General features: G+C 37.7%; 1 protein-coding gene across 2 annotated transcripts; it reads right to left on the minus strand.

The window, feature by feature from the left end:
• Positions 1–12,960: 12,960 nt before the first annotated feature.
• LOC112714794 (uncharacterized) lies at positions 12,961–18,778 on the minus strand. Of its 2 annotated transcripts, XM_025766461.3 has the most exons (6): positions 18,611–18,778; positions 17,865–18,037; positions 17,686–17,773; positions 13,820–13,849; positions 13,497–13,630; positions 12,961–13,247 (listed from the first exon to the last, which is right to left on the minus strand). In XM_025766461.3, exons 1-6 carry the CDS (start codon positions 18,654–18,656, stop codon positions 13,149–13,151), a joined length of 570 nt encoding a protein of 189 aa, XP_025622246.1. In that variant the 5' UTR covers positions 18,657–18,778; the 3' UTR covers positions 12,961–13,148. The 2 variants fall into 2 exon arrangements, with proteins under 2 accessions (XP_025622246.1, XP_072061772.1); XM_072205671.1 differs by lacking the exon at positions 18,611–18,778 and having other exon boundaries at positions 17,865–18,340.
• Positions 18,779–19,006: the final 228 nt, after the last annotated feature.

The raw sequence follows: 19,006 nt of genomic DNA on the forward strand, positions 1-19,006 counted from the left end.
CATAGGAGCCAACCTAGGGGAAACCCTGAAACAAAGGTTGGGTGGACTCCTAAGAGCTAATTCCGACCTCTTCGCCTGGAAGGCCTCCGACATGCCCGGGATTGATCCCGAGCTCATGTCCCATAGGCTCTCGGTTTACCCAGGGTCCCGACCTGTACAGCAAAGAAGACGCAAGCTCGGCCTAGAGAGGGCCTCCATAGTGGAAGAGCAAGTACAGGCGCTCCTGGAAGCCGGCTTTATCAGAGAGGTCAAATACCCAACATGGCTAGCCAATGTAGTGCTAGTCAAAAAACAAAATGGTAAATGGAGAATGTGCGTCGACTATACCGACCTGAATAAGGCATGTCCTAAGGACCCTTATCCCCTACCGAGTATTGATACCCTGGTGGACTCCAGCTCAGGGTACCAATACCTATCGTTCATGGACGCCTACTCGGGATATAACCAAATCCCGATGCATGAACCCGACCAGGAGAAAACATCATTCATCACACCAAAAGCCAACTACTGCTACGTGGTCATGCCATTCGGATTGAAGAATGCAGGAGCCACGTACCAAAGGCTGATGAACAAAGTGTTTTCCCCCCATCTAGGGAGCCTAATGGAGGTATACGTCGACGACATGTTAGTAAAAACCAAGCAAGAAGTCGACCTCTTAACCGACCTCTCACAAGTCTTCGACACTATAAGGTCGCATGGGATGAGACTAAATCCCGCAAAATGCGCCTTCGCAGTAGAAACAGGAAAATTTCTAGGGTTCATGCTAACACAAAGAGGGATTGAAGCCAATCCCGACAAATGCAGAGCCATCCTAGAAATGAAAAGTCCGACTTGTTTGAGAGAGGTTCAACAGCTCAATGGCCGACTTGCAGCCCTCTCCAGATTTTTGGCAGGATCGGCACTAAAATCCCTTCCGTTATTCTCCCTACTAAAGAAGGGATGCCAGTTCGAATGGACTCTGGAATGTGAGGAGGCGTTCCAAGAGTTCAAAAAATTCTTAAGCCAACCTCCTATCTTAACCCGACCAGAACCGGAAAAAGACCTCGTCCTATACCTATCCGTCGCAAACAGGGCTGTCTCATCAGCCCTGGTCAGAGAAGACGAGGTCGGGCAACACCCGGTCTATTTCACCAGTAAGGTTCTACAAGGTCCTGAGCTAAGGTACCGTAAACTAGAGAAGTTTGCCTACTCCTTAGTGATAGCCTCACGAAGGCTACGACCTTACTTCCAGGCTCACACAATAAGAGTTCGTACGAACCAACCCATGAAGCAAATCCTTCAAAAGACGGATGTTGCGGGGAGAATGGTTCAGTGGGCGATAGAGCTCTCCGAGTTTGATTTGAGATACGAAACTCGGACTGCAATTAAAGCCCAGTGCCTCGCCGACTCCATTGCAGAATACGCAGGTGAACAAGAGGAAAAACCGACTACATGGGAACCCTATGTAGACGGATCCTCCAACAAAACAGGGAGCGGCGCAGGCATAATATTGGTAGATGGAAAAGGAACCCAGATAGAGGTCTCCTTAAAATTTGAATTTCTGGCTTCAAACAATCAGGCAGAATATGAAGCCTTGATTGCAGGATTAAAGTTAGCAGAAGAAGTTGGCGCCGCAAAGGTGACGATCTACAGCGACTCACAAGTGGTGACCTCCCAAATAAGTGGGGAATATCAGGCAAAGGACCCCAATATGAAGAAATACTTGGAAAAAACCTTGGAACACCTAGGGCACTTTGCGGAAACCGAGGTCAAGCATATAACTCGGGATCTAAATAGCAGAGCTGACGCCCTATCCAAGTTAGCAAGTACCAAACCCGGAGGGAACAACAGAAGCCTGATTCAAGAAACCCTCCGAGAACCCTCGGTATCAAAAGCAGAAGATGAACGAGAGGTACTTGAGGTAGTCGGCCTAAACCTCGGATGGATGAATCCCTTAGTCGAATACCTGAAATTCGACATCCTCCCCAAAGAGGAGAAGGAGGCTAAAAAGATCCGAAGGGAAGCACAACATTATACTTTGGTGAGAAATATCCTTTACAGAAGAGGAATATCAACACCATTGCTGAAGTGCGTACCGACCTCAAGAACCACCGAGGTGTTGGAAGAAGTACACAGTGGAATCTGCGGAAACCATCTCGGAGCAAGGTCGCTGGCCAGAAAAGTGATCCGAGCAGGATTCTATTGGCCGACCTTGCAGAAAGATGCCACAGACTTTGTGAAAAAATGTCAGCCATGCCAGATGCATGCAAATTTCCACGTGGCTCCACCAGAAGAGCTCATTAGTATAACTTCCCCCTGGCCTTTCGCAAAATGGGGAATGGATCTGTTAGGTCCTTTTTCCCAAGCACCAGGGCAAGTTAAATACTTAATCGTGGGAATAGATTACTTCACAAAGTGGATAGAAGCAGAACCATTAGCCACTATCACCGCTCAAAGAAGTCGCAGGTTCCTCTACAAAACATCATCACAAGGTATGGGATACCTTATTCCATCACCACAGATAATGGAACCCAATTCACCGACGCCACCTTCAGAAGCCTGGTAGCCAGTATGAAAATCAAACATCAATTCACCTCGGTAGAACACCCACAAGCCAATGGGCAAGCCGAGGCAGCTAACAAGGTCATACTGGCAGGTTTGAAGAAAAGATTACAGGAAGCAAAGGGGGCTTGGGCTGAAGAGCTCCCTCAAGTGTTGTGGGCTTATAGGACAACCCCCCAATCCGCCACAGGAGAAACACCCTTCCGACTGGTATACGGCGTAGAAGCCATGATTCCTATAGAAATCAGTGAGCAAAGCCCAAGGGTAATTCTCCATGATGAGGTCGGAAATGTACAAGGGCACAAAGAGGAGCTCGACTTGCTCCCCGAAGTCCGAGAGAACGCCCAGATAAGAGAAGCGGCATTAAAGCAAAGGATAACTACCAGATACAACAAGAAAGTCATTCAAAGAACATTTGCTGTAGATGACTTGATCCTAATCAGAAACGACATTGGGGTCAACAAATCAGGAGATGGAAAGCTTGCCGCAAATTGGAAAGGGCCATACAAAATCAAGGAAGTGTTAGGGAAAGGTTATTATAAAGTAACCGACCTGGATGACACTGAGTTACCAAGGTCGTGGCATGCTTGTAATATGAAAAGGTACTACAGTTAGAAGCGAACTCTACTCCCTGATGTACTCTTTTCCCAGCTTCATGATTTTTTCCCAAAAAAGGGTTTTTTCTGGAGAGGGGTTTTTAACGAGGCATCATAGTAGAGGCTAAGGGAAAGTATGCTGTCAAGACCCTTAGTAGCAAAAAGGTACCTTCCCGATTAATAAAGATCTTTTTTATCACTATATTTCTCTTAAATATCCTCCTCTATTTTATAAGTCTTTCTACGAAACGCGCCGACTTAAGCTCGACAAAACGTGAAAATCCCATGAACCGACCTAACATGGTCGTCAGGATGAAACGACGAGGTACAAGTCGGTGTAAAGAAGTTATACAAGTTGATCGTATTAAACTCGGAAACTATCCGACTCTTAAGTCGAAAGGAAATCCGAGTAACGCAAACTCGAAAGAACTCCGAGTAAAAGAAAACCGAGTTCCGAGTAGATGAAAAGCGCATCACAAAAATAACCTAAGTCATGAAACTCACTAAAGCAAAGTTGAGTTTAAAGGATAACAAAAGAGATATGAAAACCTGAAAAGTTTAAAGTTTGCATACAAGCCTTTACACGAAAAAGGCTCAAGAAAACAATGCAAGCTAACAAAAGGTTTTTCCGAAAAGATCAAACATATTCAAAACAGAAAAGCATGTACACGCGCAAAGTAACTTAAACCCTTATCCAAAAAGGGGCACCTACTTCGATTAGAAAACCCTTATCCAAAAAAGGGCATTTATTTTGTTTAAAACCCTTATCCAAAAAGGGCACCAAACAGAATATTTTGTTTACGGCCTCAAAAGGCCAAGAAGAAATTGTTCGCAACGACCAACAAATAAATAAGAGTTTAAAAAAGGGGGACCCACAGGCCGGGCCCCCATATAGCCATAAAAATAAAGAAGTCATTTTTTGGACGGAGTAGCGGAATCACCACCACCAGGAGGAACACCACCAGGACCGGGAGGAGGAGCCAAAGAGGAAGTCGGAGCGAGGGTTGAAGAACTCGGAGCATCTTTGGAATGAGGAGGAGACTCTATAATCCTCTGCCCCCGAGTCTTTAGGTCTGACTCGGAAAGGACCTCGGGGGCAGGAGGATAAACAATAGCGCCATCAATAACCACTTTGTCAGGATGCAGTGGAGAAAGGTCCAGGTCGGGGGCTATAACCCTGACCTGCTCCAAGAAAATTCTCCAAGACTCCTCGGTGCCCTCGGCGATAGAATCCTCCAACTCGGCGTATGCGTTCCGGGAATTCAGCAAGTCCTTCCTCACAGCAACAATATCTTGAAAAAGACTGTGATAGCTCTCTTGCGCTGTTTTCCTCAAATTTGCCTCCAAGGTGCATTGAGCCCGCAGCTTACCCTCCTCCTCCTTAAGGTGATCCCTCTCCTTCCTCAGTCTATCTCTCTCCTCTTTCAATTCTTTCTCATGTTTTTCATAAATGAGAAGTCTCCCCTCCAACTCCTCAACCCTCGAGGATGCCCCCAAAGAGCTGAGGGGAGCCTTCTCAAAAATGTCCAAGAGTTTGTTACAAACACCCGCTGTCCTAAAACTCTCCTCGGCCATGGCGGTGAGGTGGTTTCGAACAGAAACATCATCCATACTTATAAAAGGATAGATGTTCTTTCGGACGAATGCCAAAGCATCCGCCTTAACCCCGCCATCAAAAGAAGAAGAGCCAGACTCTGAAGTCTTGCGCTTCTTCTTCTCGGGCTCGGAGAGAGTTTGGGCAGAAAGGGGTGGTCGGGGCAAACTTGAGGAAGAAATGACAAGGGGTTGAGAGGGAGTACCCACATTCTTAGGAGGAGGAGGAGGTGGAGAGATGACCGTCTTGGCCCTAGCCCGGGACTTTGCCTTAGCCTCCTGGACCCTTTGGTAAGCCTCCTGAGCATTCTTTTTTGCCATATCTACAAAAGAAACAACCAAGTTACAAGTCGGAAAAATACTCGTCGGCGGAAACAACTCGGAAATAAGAAATGCATGCACTACCTATGCAAGATTGAACAAAAGTCGACGTCCCCTGAAGGATTTTCCTCGTATCTAAGTATGGGGCCCTCTCCCATGCTTCTCGGAAAAACCCCACAATGGCCGCCTCCACCTCGTCTAGGTCATCTAGACCAATCTTTTCACAAGGGGTGGCCGGCAGCCAGTAAAGGGGAAAACGAGGGGAGGAATGCTCGTCCAGGAAAAAGGGGTGGTGACCCTCTACGGCTTGAACCTTGAAGAAGAAGTTTTTGAAGTCGTGGAAAGATTCGTCAAAAAGGGTGAAAATCCTCCGACCTTGAATGGCTCGGAAGGATACCCATTGTTGTTTGTTGTTTAGCCCACTAAAGGGCTTAGTCATATGGAAAAGATAAAAGAAGATTCTCAAGGAAGTCGGGAAGTCCAGAGCGTGGCTTATAAACTGGTAAATCTTCAAAAAACCCCAGGAATTGGGGTGGAGTTGAGTAGGGGCAACCTTACAGTGGTGCAAAACGGATATCTCGAAATCTGAGAAAGGAAGAAAAACACCCAAACGGGTGATCATACATTCATACATGAAGAAAAAATGAGGGGCCGCCTCATTAACTCTCCCAAAACAGACCCGGTCTTCAGGACCCGGAATTATCAGTTCATATTTGGGCTCGTCCTCGTCCGAAGTACAGAGCCTATGATGAGTACGAAGGTGAGTGGTGAACTCAGCGTCGACCAACGGTTCCTCCCCAAGAACCGTATCGTCAACCCACTGAGAAAGAATGTCTACAGAAGCCATTTTTTATATAAAGAAAAGTGGCAGAAAACCTACAAAAAGGAAAAAGAAAAAGAAAATCAAAAAACACGGCCACTAAAGAAGAGAGATTCGAAACTAGAATCTACAGGTCAACCTATCTACTCGCAAAACAAAACATGCAAACATAAAGCATGACATGGAGAAAGCAAAACTAACCTTTATCCGAAAATGGAGGTTGGAGAGGAACAAAAGTCTTCGAACGCAAGGATGCAGTACGAACAAGATAAGGAGAAGTTTGAAAGATTGCAGAAACGGAAAATGGAAAGAGAGGGAAAGTATTTATAAAAAAGGCTAAGGGGCATAATGGTAAAAAGCGAGGCAGTCATTAATGAGACTGCACCGTTACCAAAGCCCTCAATCCCTAAATGATCCCCCAACGGACACGACGCTTGAATTGACGTAACTGTCAGAAACCAAAAGTCACGAAAATCACGTCGGTTTCCAAGATCCGTGTTCTTTCAAACAAGTCGACTACGCACCCGAGTTGAATACTTGAACCCAAACTCTAAAGAAAATTTGGGCTCAAGTAGGGGCACTGTTCATACTCTGGCCAAAGGCAAAGGCCCAGGTCCAATTAAAAGGCCTGATCCAAAGGATTAAAGCCTAGTTAAGCGCCGCCTTTCACATAAGAAGTCGGTGTCGTTCACGACTTGGTCTGAAGAGGTCGGATGTAAGATTAGCTGGCAGATAAACACTCATTCAAATGAGTAACCGCCCCTAAAATCTCTCTAACCGCCTCATAAAGCCATATCTTAACCTCCCCAAGATAATAGGGACGGTTACCACCCTAAAGATACGGCACTACACCAACGGTGGTTATTGGCTCACCACTATAAATACACTGACACCCCTCAGGTATCTCTAAGTCCAATACTCTCTAAGACCTGCTCACACTCTTGCTAACTTAGGCATCGGAGTGTCTTTGCAGGTACCACCCCCCCATTCACACGCGGCACAAGTCGGACGGAATCTCCCGAGTTGCGGACCTATCCGGAGTCTTCCTCCATCACTCACTTGGGCCGCCAAACGCCATCCGTCGTATCAATCTCCGGTTACCTACCGTAACACTTTTATAAGAAAAGAATATCTAAAATACATAATATGATTACCAAAATATAACTACGTAAGTTATTATTAATATAATAATATAAATTTTAAATGTGTTAATATAAAATAAACAAATGATTTTTTTAAAAATAAATATAGAGATGATTATATAAAAACTAATTTGAAAGTTACAAAGACTTGAAGGTATGATACTAAATTAGTTAAGTTAAAATTATTAGTGAATTAAATAATTAAAACATAAATTTATTACATAATAAAAAAAATACATATAAAAATATTAAATTATATAATATTTTTTATTTTTTTAAACATATATCCCATATATAAATATAGTTTCTAAAAATTTTTGGGGAGCCAAAGTCACTACTCACCCCCTCTAAGTCCGTGCCTCCAGGTGATGCTTTAGTTATCTTGGATTTTATTTTTGGTTTCTACTGTTAACCAAAAAAGTATTTATTAATAATTTCTAATTTCTACTTTGTACATTTATTTATATTTATATTAACAAAAGACTTAGAAATGGCGTTCTGATTTTCCGGTTAATCTTGAGAGATATAAATACAATAGTAATTATTATGACAAAAACTGCAATGAGAACCCCTCCTTCTCAAATGGAACTTCCGTTGCCTTGAAAAAAGTTTGCGAATAATATTTAGCGAAACGGTCTTTTTTAAGCAGTTTCTTATTTATTTATTTTCTTTTTTTGTTGTTGTTTGTTTTCTTTTAAGTCACCAAAAAAAAGATAATCACCAAAAAAATATTAACACAAGAATGAAACTACAACTACTTTAAAATAAAAATCTTGACAATAACAAAATAATGCTCTAAACTATTTTTTAATTAAAAAATATCATATATATACAAAAATTAACTACGAAATCAAATAATATATATTTATATATAAATATATATTATTTAACTTATATTTAATGTGTATTTTGTATTTAAAAATATATTTTATATAAATGACTAATTTAATAAATAATTTTTTATATACACATAATATGACTATTTTTAATTAAGATAGAAAAATTAACAGTAAATTCCATGGTAACAAAAAATTGGGAGTTGTATGTTGTTTATACTTTTTAACCATGTTAAGTGTACATTAAAAAGTAATTATTAAATTAATTATTTATATAATATATATTAAAAATAAATTAAATAAATTAATAACTAATTTAATGACCAATTAGTGACTGATTTTTAGTTCATATAAATTATTTTTTATTATATTTTGATCCATTTCCTTTAAATTTGATTTGTTTTTTTTCCTTGGTGTACAAATATTTTTTTCTTTGTTCTTCGAAGATCCTTTATGCATTGTGGTGTTGTCCACTTCTCCCACATAATTTGCGTCGTTCTTTACATGTAGGCACCAAAAGTGAAAAAAACCTCATTTAATAAACCTCATTTATTAATTATAATATAATTATTTTTTTATAATTATGTGATATTTGTGAATATTATTTTTCAATAATACATATAATATATAACAGTATAATAAATATAAATTAATTAGTTAGTTATTAAAATAAAAAATTACTTTAATATAAAAATAAAATTAAAATATTTTTATTATAAAAAATACTAAAATTTTATATACTTATTTAATAATAACTAAATTATAATTTGTTAATTATAATTTATTGAAATTCAGTTATTTTTAAAATATTAATAAAATATATATTTTAAATTTTAATTTTAAATTTTTTATTATTTTATATTTTTTATTTACGTAAAATTAATTTTATTAGTTCATCAATAACTTATCAATTAAATTAATAAATTAATAAACTAATAATTTAACCAATTTAATTATCAATTCGATTCTCACAACTATATAACAAACCACCTTACTAAGGTCCTTTTAAAACAATAGGCATTCGTTATATTAATATCAGTTTCACTTTTGTTATACGAACTTGCTATGTGCCATAAATTTGGAGGTGATTGTATTTCCTTGAATCATAATATTTCGGCTAATTTTTTAATATTGATTAAATATGTGTAATATGTTGTTTATTAAAAGTTCAGATGTTTTTTTTATATGATGATATGACGTTATTTTTTATAATTTGATATTAATCAAATTGAACGATCCATTTATTTAAAGAGAGAAAAATAAAATACAAATGGAAAGATCTAATTAATATTTTTTTAAAAAAATAAAAGATCCCATTTCAATATAAATTTTTTTATTTTTTTTGGTGACTTAAAAGAAAATAAACAAAAACTAAGAACGAGAAAAAAAACAAGAAACTGCTTAAGAAAGACAGTCCCGCTAAATACTATTTTCAAATTCTTTCCAAGGCAATGGAAGCTCCACTTGGGAAGAAAGAGTCCTCATTGCGGTCTTTACTATGATGTCTGCTATTATATTTATATCTCTCAAGATCAAACGAAGATCAGTATGTCATTTTCAAGACATGATATCTCATATTTTTAACACCAAAGGATCAATATAATTTTTTTTATTTACAACAAATACAAACGTACTATCGAATTTTAATGTTAAGAATTTGTTATTTTAAAAAAAGACAAATCGACTTGTCTGATTTATTGTTGGACGTAGGGATGACAATAAGTCCCAATAAGACGGGGACTGTAGAAACTTACCTGCAGTCGACTGCAGGTGAAGTTGCTTCTGGATCGTTGACACGTGTTACTGTATGGTTTAAAAAAAATCGATTTATTTTATACAAATAATTTATTTAAAATAACCGGTTTGAATAGATCAAATAACTACTTTTAAAATAATTTAAATTTTTTCTACGTGTTATTCCTAAATTCCTAACAGATGAATTTGATATGTTCTTTTTCTTCATTCATATTGACCAATTTTTCTTTAAATTTATCTGAAACTTTTTTTTATTTAATTTTTGTCAAATATATGTATACAAATTGTTTGAAAAAGTAAAATTTAGTATTCTGAAAAAGAAACAAAATTCACGGTTTTTTTTATAGGAATGGCATAAATGATATCATCTGTCCTTTTTTTGTGTCTCTGTTTCTATTTTCTTGATGAGTTTTGTTTTATTTTCCATAACTTACATTTTTAGTTGCTTTTAAATTAAGCTGTAAACAGATTTTAAATTAAGCTGTAAAAATATGTTCAATTGCAAATTTATCGTTAAATTAAATTTTATGGTAATCAATCAATTAACTTTTATTTTACTAATAAACTATTTTCATGCAAATTATTGTTGATTTTTCAATATTATTCTATAAATAAATTATTTTTTTAAGATAATAAGACTATAATTTACTTTGTCTAGAAATTATGATTTCACTGTCATGCACGTTTTTGTGTTTTTACTTATCAACTAGAATTTATTTTTTAATGAAATTAGAATTTATTTTCAATAAAACAAAAGTATCTAATCAAAATATTAATTTGGTCTCCTTAAATAATTGAACATAATATTATTAATTTTGTCTACAACAAAAATTTTTAATAAATTTTTTCAAAATAAAATTGATTCAAAAATAGAGAAAAAAAAGAACAACTAATGAAAATATTTATTTTGACATTGCCATCAAGAATAGGATAGCGATAGAAAAAATTCAACCAAATAAAAAGGACTTAACTCATACCATTAAACTATCATCATATCATCACAATAAACTATAACATCACCAACTAAAGAGACATATAACAAATATGAAAGAGATCATGCCAAAATTTCAACAATGCTCATGCTATCAACTAGTCTACGTTATACTATAATTACATTTTTGTCATCCATCACATGAAATTGCCATGAATTATCTTGGTATTTATGATCCTGAACATCAAAATGGTGTGATGACATAAATATGTACGTATTTATTAAATAATTTTCATCATTCACAGAGGAATGAATAAAAACATAAATTAAGAAATACATTTGAAATAATAAATGAAAGTTTTATATTAGTTCTGAAAAAAGGATTGAAAGAGAACGAATTTTACGTGCGAAACGAAGAACAAGGGAATAAAAGTAACTGCTTGGTCCAATTCAAATCGGTTTTTTTAAATAAATCATTTATATAAAATAAACCGATTTTTTTAAACCATATATTAACACGTGTCAGCCATCCAGAAACAACTTCACTTTTACCTTTTGTGAATTCTTTTAAAAATGAAAATTTTGGGAAGCACTACTATACAGATTTGTTTTGTACAGATTAAATTTTTGTGGTTAAAAATAACTACACATGTATATCAACAGTGATATTAATATTATTAAATAATAATTTGTATGATTTAAAATAAAAATCTGTATGTCTCTATATGAATTTACATCTGTATGTTATAATCACCAAAATCTTTTGAAAAACATTGATAACATAATCAAAACACGCAGAACAAAGACAGAGATAACAATAAATTCATAGAGGCGCTGATAATAACAAATCACAGAAATTATTTTGACATCAGAATCAAAATACACAGAATAAAAGATGACAGCAAATCCACATAAGGTAAAAATTAACAAATGGTTCAACGTGAATAAAAATTACAGAAGCTGACTTAATACTTAATAGAAGGAAGAGGAGCCAATGGTAGAAGCTAACGATGGCGATGAAGAACGGCAAAGACGGTGATCCTCACTGCTGCGACAAAAATGGCGACGACAACCCTCCCTACTGCGACGAAGACGGCGTTCAAAGAACCTTCCCTGCTGCAGTGGTGCGATGAAGATTTCGTTGAGAGAACCCTCACTTCTATGATGAAGACGGTGACGATGTTCCTTCTTTTGGGGGAGGTAATCTGCAACGGTGAAGAGGTTTAGGGGTAGTGCAACAATGAGAGGGTTTTGGGGGTGGCGGCCGGGAGTGAGAAGTTGAAGAGAGGTGGGTGTCTTGGAGTCAGAAGAGAAAAGAGACTAGGCTAAAGTTTCATGTCTGAAGGAAGTGTAATTTGAGGCACTGAAACCAAGATTACATTGAGCGAAACTAATATATATATGAATGGTATTTTAGTAATTTTTAATAAACGGAGAATATACGGGTCTGACCCACGGGACGGAAATTTCTATTCCTACTTCCGCCTCGTTTATTATATAGATTTCTGTGCCCGTCTTTCACAGAAGAATTTTCCTCCTCAAATCCGTCTTCCGGCGGATAATTTCCCAGATGTCTGTACTGGTGGGAAAATTGCCATGCCTATGGATGACACAGTCATACAAGGAAAATATCCCATTCTGCCATCATATGGTATAGTACCATCACTAAGCATTTCAAATTATGGCAGCCCCATAACAAGGATCCGTCTCTCAAGAAACATGGGCAGCATGAACCAATCATCAATAAAACCATAAAAATTGCAGTCCAGGTAAAATTTCCGACCAAGATGTAGCTATATGTAAAGTATTTCAACTAGGATTATTTGATGAAGAATATACTTAATAAACCACATGCAGTTCGAAAAACGAAACATATTAGAGCACTTATGCAAACTCAAAGCTATTTCTCCATTGTAGGGAAAAGCATATGAAGAGCACTTTCAAGCACTCATTGGGGCACCATTGTTCTTTCTGCATTCTGCAAGCCTGTCCATGTAAAACTGGCACTTGCTAATATCGCTTCCATAGCTGTTGATGCACTGCAAGGAAATCAATAACATTTAGCGTCAAGTAATATTATCACATTTCACATGACACATCTAAACTTGCAAGTAAAAAACAGCACAATCAAAAAACACAATTTAATCAATATTCTCAATTTAATCAATTATTTATCGATTAAATTAATAAACCAATAATCCGACTAAGTTCACTTTTGTTTTATGTACTTGCTATGTGGCTTATATTTCCTTGAATCATAATATTTCGGCTAATTTTTTTAATTTTGATTAAATATCTGCAATACGGTATTTATTGAAAGTGTAAGTGTTTTTCTTTGATATGATTATATGACGTTATTTTGTATAATTTTATATTAATCAAATTGAATGATTCAATTCGTTTAAAGAGAGAAACAAAATACAAATTGAAGGTCCAATTAGTACTTTTAAATTTGTTTATTTAAAAAAAAATTAAAAAATATAATTTCAATATAATTTTTTTCAAATTGAATGGTCCCATGTCGCGAAAAAAAAAAAACATTTGAAGGTCCCACACTAGTAGTTTTGAAAGCTATTATTCCCCATTGCAGGGAAAAGCATATGAAGAGCACTTTCAAGCACTCATTGGGGCACCATTGTTCTTTCTGCATTCTGCAAGCCTGTCCATGTAAAACTGGCACTTGCTAATATCGCTTCCATAGCTGTTGATGCACTGCAAGGAAATCAATAACATTTAGCGTCAAGTAATATTATCACATTTCACACGACACATCTAAACTTGCAAGTAAAAAACAGCATAAGCCAAAAACAGAATTTTGCTTTTTAGATCCATTTGGGCGGCATAGTGCTGATTGCTGAAAATCATGCTATTCTTATGACTGGTTTTAGCCTTGAAGAAATATTAACGAATGTTTTCAAACAGAAGACGACGCAACTAGGTATAAAACCAATGTACACACACATCCTGGAATGCCTTTGACTGAATTTTGCATGCATCCATACTATTAGCGGTAGTTACAGGGGCGGCAGCAGCAGCATCATCATGCATAGATCCATCACCGCTCTGAGCAGGAGCAGGAGCAGGAGCTTGGTGAACTGCAAGAAAACAGCAATGGAAGGCAAGTCAGCAGAATAAATTCGATATTAATTTCTTGGAGAAGACATAAATTTCATCAATATTCACTACATGTACTTTCATAAGAAGATACAGAACAGATTTCATATTTTAAGACTACTTAAACTCTAACATAGCCTAGCCTATTACTATATCACATTCATCCATACCTGGAGCAGGAGCTGGGCCAGCAGATCTGCCTGCAGATATAATCAATAACTCAATATCATTGACATAAAAGGTTTATTTATATCTAGTAATTGTGAGAATATAAATGTTATATAATCAAATTATCTTATTATTGTTAAGCAGTTTACAAAATATTATACAAGAATACTTAGAACTTATTTGAAAAATTTTAAAAATTATTTTTTTAAACTTATAAAAAGTCATATTATGTTACACGTGCGGTACATAGCCGGTCCCAAGCCCGGATAAAGGAGGAGGGTTGTGTTAGGTCTTCGGCAACCAACGTAAAAATATAGCCGAACCCCCATGACATGAATCAAAGACATTATTGCGCTAAAGCTAGGTCGTTGCCCGGAAGCAACGCGCTGTATGGCTCGAGTACGGTGTCAAAGCAAGAGCCGCTGCATCGGTGCCCGGATGTAGTGTTAAATGAGCAAGGGTTCTCGCGTTTTCGTGAACGGACGAGGGTAAATAAGCTAGTTCACAAAGGAAAAGGTAAAGATCGAAGCGACAAAAGGTTGAGATTTGGGACATGGAACATAGGCACTCTAACAGGAAAGTCCATGGAGGTGGTGGACACTATGACAAGGAGGAAGATTAACATTATGTGCCTACAAGAAACGAAATGGGTTGGTGCAAAGGCTAGGGAGTTGGATTCTTCTGGTTTCAAACTTTGGTATACAGGAAAGGTGAAGAATAGGAATGGAGTTGGAATAATTGTGGATAAGCAGTGGAAGAAGGACGTAGTTGATGTCAAGAGGGTGGGAGATTGGATCATCTCTATCAAACTTGTGGTGGAGGGAGGTGCTTTCCATGTGATTAGCGCCTATGCACCGCAAGTGGGTTTGGACGAACAACACAAGATAAGGTTTTGGGAGGATCTAGAGAGTTTGGTTCAAGGCATACCTATGGGAGATAAGATTTTCTTAGGAGGAGATTTAAATGGCCATGTTGGGAGAGAAGTGACTGGATATGGGAGTATTCACGGAGGCCATGGTTTCGGGGTGATCAATGCCGAGGGTAAAACTATTTTGGACTTTTTCTCAACTTTTGATCTTCTCATCGCAAATACATGTTTTAAAAAGAGAGACGAACATCTTATAACCTATAAGAGTGGCATGACAAGCTCTCAAATCGACTTCTTCTTGTTGAGGAGAGTCGACCGGAAATTTTGCATTAACTGTAAAATTATCCCGGGAGAGAGTTTGACAACACAACATAGGGTGCTCGTCATGGATTTTCGCGTTGAGCAAAAGTTGAGGAAAAGACATCATACGAAGAACCCAAGGACGAGGTGGTGGCGGATGAAAGGTGAGGAACAAAGAAGCTTCCTAAGACGGGTAGGAGAAGAGGCAAAGTGGGATGGGAATGGAAGCGCGGAAGAGATGTGGAGGGAGATGGCAGAAGTTATTAGAAAAACAGCAAAAGAAAGTTTTGGTGAATCTAAAAGAATAGGACCAAGAGACAAGGAGTCCTGGTGGTGGAATGCGAGTATACAAGAAAAGATAAAGATAAAAAGGGAATGCTTTAAAGAGTGGTCTTTATGCCGCAATGCAGATAACTGGGAAAAATATAAGGCGGCTAAGAAAGAGACAAAAGTGGCTGTAAGTGAAGCAAGAACAAGAGCATATGAGGGTCTCTACCAGTCTTTGGGCACGAAAGAAGGAGAAAAAGGTATATATAGAATTGCAAAGAGCCGGGAAAGAAGAATGAGAGATTTGGATCAGGTTAAGTGCATAAAGGATAAGGATGGAGAGGTGTTGGCTCAAGAGGAGAAGATTAATGAAAGGTGGAAGAGCTACTTCTACGAGTTATTTAATGAGGGACAGAAGACTCTTCCGAGCCTTGGTCGATTGTGCACAAGGGAAGAAGATCAAAACTTTGACTACTATCGAAGGATTCGAGACTTCGAGGTAAAAGAGGCTCTAAAGCAGATGAAAAATGGCAGGGCAGTAGGACCTGATAATATCCCGATTGAGGTTTGGAAGGGTCTTGGAGGAAAAGGCATCAACTGGTTAACCAAGCTTTTTAATGAGATTTTAAGGTCAAAGAAGATGCCTGATGAGTGGAGAAAGAGCACCTTGGTACCTATCTACAAGAATAAGGGGGATATACAAAGTTGCGGAAATTATAGGGGGATTAAGCTTATGAGTCATACTATGAAGTTATGGGAAAGGGTGATAGAACGGAAGTTGAGAAAAGAGACACAAGTAACAGAGAACCAATTTGGATTTATGCCAGGCAGATCTACCACTGAAGCGATATACCTATTAAGAAGGATGATGGAGAGGTATCGTAGTAATAAAAGGGATCTACACATGGTGTTTATTGATTTGGAAAAAACGTATGATAGGGTACCAAGGGAGGTCTTATGGAAGATTTTAGAAAAGAGGAGAGTAAGGATCGCATATATTCGGGCAATTAAAGACATGTATGATGGGGCCACAACTAGTGTGAAGACTCAAGGTGGTGTGACAGAGGAATTTCCTATTGGTATAGGATTACACCAGGGATCATCCTTAAGTCCATACCTTTTCACATTAGTCTTGGAAGTACTCACAGAGCACATCCAAGAGCCTGTGCCATGGTGCATGCTTTTTGCCGATGATATCGTTCTTATGGGAGAGTCAAGGGAAGACTTAAATAAGAAGTTGGAGTTATGGAGAGAAGCGCTAGAAGTGTATGGTCTGCGCATAAGCCGTAGCAAGACGGAATATATGGAATGTAAGTTCAGTTTGAGAAGGGAAAACTCAAATATAGAGGTGAAAATTGGAGAGAACATCCTACGAAAAGTTACAAGTTTTAAGTATCTTGGGTGCATCATACAGGATAATGGAGAGATTGAACATGATGTAAATCATAGGATCCAAGCAGGTTGGTCAAAATGGCGGAGTGCATCTGGTTTTATATGCGACAAAAAAGTGCCTTTAAAACTTAAAGGTAAATTCTATCGCACCGCTATAAGACCGGCTATGCTGTATGGTACGGAGTGTTGGGCGGCTAAAGGGGAGCACGAACATAAGCTGAGTGTGGCAGAGATGAAGATGTTGAGATGGATGAGTGGTCATACGCGATTGGATAAAATAAGGAATGAAGATATAAGGGAGAAAGTTGGAGTAGCACCCATTGTGGAAAAGATGGTTGAATCGCGTCTCAGGTGGTTTGGACATGTGAGAAGAAGACCGATAGAACATCCAGTCAGGAGGGTGGATGAGATGGAAGATGGACAAAGGGCGAAAGGCAGAGGAAGACCTAAGAAGACCATCCATGAGGTGGTCAAACGAGATCTACATGTAAACGGTCTCTCTGTAGACATGATACATGACAGAGCACAATGGCGTCGCTTGATTCATGTAGCCGACCCCACTTAGTGGGACAAGGCTTTGTTGTTGTTTGTTGTTGTTGTTTGTTGTATAAAAAGTCATATTAACGATGTTTGGTACAATTTTTTAAATATATTTTAATTTTTTAAAAAAGAATTCAAAAACTTTTAAAAAAATTTGACTTTTCTTTTTAAAAGTTATTTTATCCTCCTATTTATTACAATAATTTTAAGATAATTACTTTTATAATAAAAATGTAAACACAAAACTTAATTATTAACTGCTTTTAATATATGTCTTTATATTTTAAATTCTTTTTTTAAGAAAATTGAATTAAATTATTTAACCAAATTGACGCTAAGCATATTATGACAACAAATTTTAGAGAAGGTGTACACATGGTCTTAGAAATGTGTAGGAAAATCAAATTGAATTTTCCGAAACCTTAGAGAAAGTAATAGACAAGAATAACGAACACCTAATTGTTATTTGTGATCTCAAAGGCTCTGCTCTAATGAACTTACTAAGATGATCTTTTCTGCATGCTACAAGCCTGTCCATGTAAACCTGGCACTTGTTAATCGCCTTCTCATTCTTAGAGCTGTTTATGCACTGTAACATTCCAAATCAACATCATTACTATTATTATTATTATGTTGTTGTTGTTGTTGTTGCATAAAAGGAGAGTGAAAGCTGTACACACATCTAAGAGTTTGGTGATAGCTCGAAAAGAGCACGGATCGCCATCAACCTGCTGCAATGCTGGTGCTGCGGTGACATTATCGGCAGGAGGTGGTGGTGCAGTGACATTAACGGTAGGAGGTTTGGGACCTAAAACCCAGTTTGCCAATGCAAATCCAGCTCCAAATACCAGTCCTATACACAAGTCACATCTATTAAATATATATATAACAAATATCCAATAAATTATTGGGTTTATCACCAATAAATAAATGGTTGGTTTCATGTGAGATTGTGAGTAGCGAAATGAAGAATAATTTGATTCGCTCAAATTTGTTTTCCTTCGGTCGCGCATCAAGGCTGATAGACCAGTCCGACCCGGAAATTACCAAAGACCCACCCGACCCGGATGCTATGCAGCGAGACCTCCCTTCTTAGTACTCGAGCCAACACGCCGATTCTGTTCCTCTTGCCCGCGCCGCTGCTAAGTGATCCGCGACGTCCACCGGCCTTTCCGGAACCTAACACACACTCCTCCCTCGCAAGACCTACGAGCGCTTCCCAGTCGCAGATCTCAAGCCACCACCACGATGTCCTCCGCCGAGATGCTCAATTTGAATGCATAAAGCTAAGCAATCGCAAGGGAGTTTCAAGCACTAATCTGGATTCAAGTTTCTAGACATCCAACCTTTGCTTACCGATGATGTAAATAAACTAAATTAGCTAAACAGTCACTAACATGCGCAGAAGAATATGAAGAATGCGTACCTCTAATGAAACAGTCACTACTCATGGTGTTACGTTTGCAAACCATAAAAGAGAATTGAATGGATTTGTTGCCAAATGTGAAGAGAAGAGGTCTTTAAATCAATTTGTTTCCTGGAGGAGAAGAAATATGTCCTACTCTTACTCTAACCAGTCACAACGCAAAAAAACCTCAATTTTAGGGCTGGCAATGGGTATACCCTACCCTCCCCGCGAGTTGAAAATTTCATTAAAATTCTACCCTACCCTACCTGCGGGTTAAGAATCTCTCAACCATAACCCTACCCGCACTCTAAAATTATAAACCCTACCCTACCCTACCCTACCCGTAGAAATATCAAATTTTTTTAAAGTAAATATAAAATTCAATTATTTTGAATTTTATACGCATTAATAACA

The sequence above is a fragment of the Arachis hypogaea genome, chromosome 10 (assembly GCF_003086295.3).
Source record: "Arachis hypogaea cultivar Tifrunner chromosome 10, arahy.Tifrunner.gnm2.J5K5, whole genome shotgun sequence".
Lineage (NCBI taxonomy): Eukaryota > Viridiplantae > Streptophyta > Magnoliopsida > Fabales > Fabaceae > Arachis > Arachis hypogaea.

Bases quoted from the DNA above. Each gene is read 5' to 3' on its own strand.
- LOC112714794 (XM_072205671.1), bottom strand. From the start codon at position 18,197: ATGCGCGACCGAAGGAAAACAAATTTGAGCGAATCAAATTATTCTTCA. The intron at 13,850-17,685 runs GTAAGTTCATTA...TTATATCTGCAG, and splicing joins ATGCAGAAAAGATCATCTTA to GCAGATCTGCTGGCCCAGCT. The intron at 13,248-13,496 runs GTGTGTGTACAT...ATTTCCTTGCAG, and splicing joins AGTCAAAGGCATTCCAGGAT to TGCATCAACAGCTATGGAAG.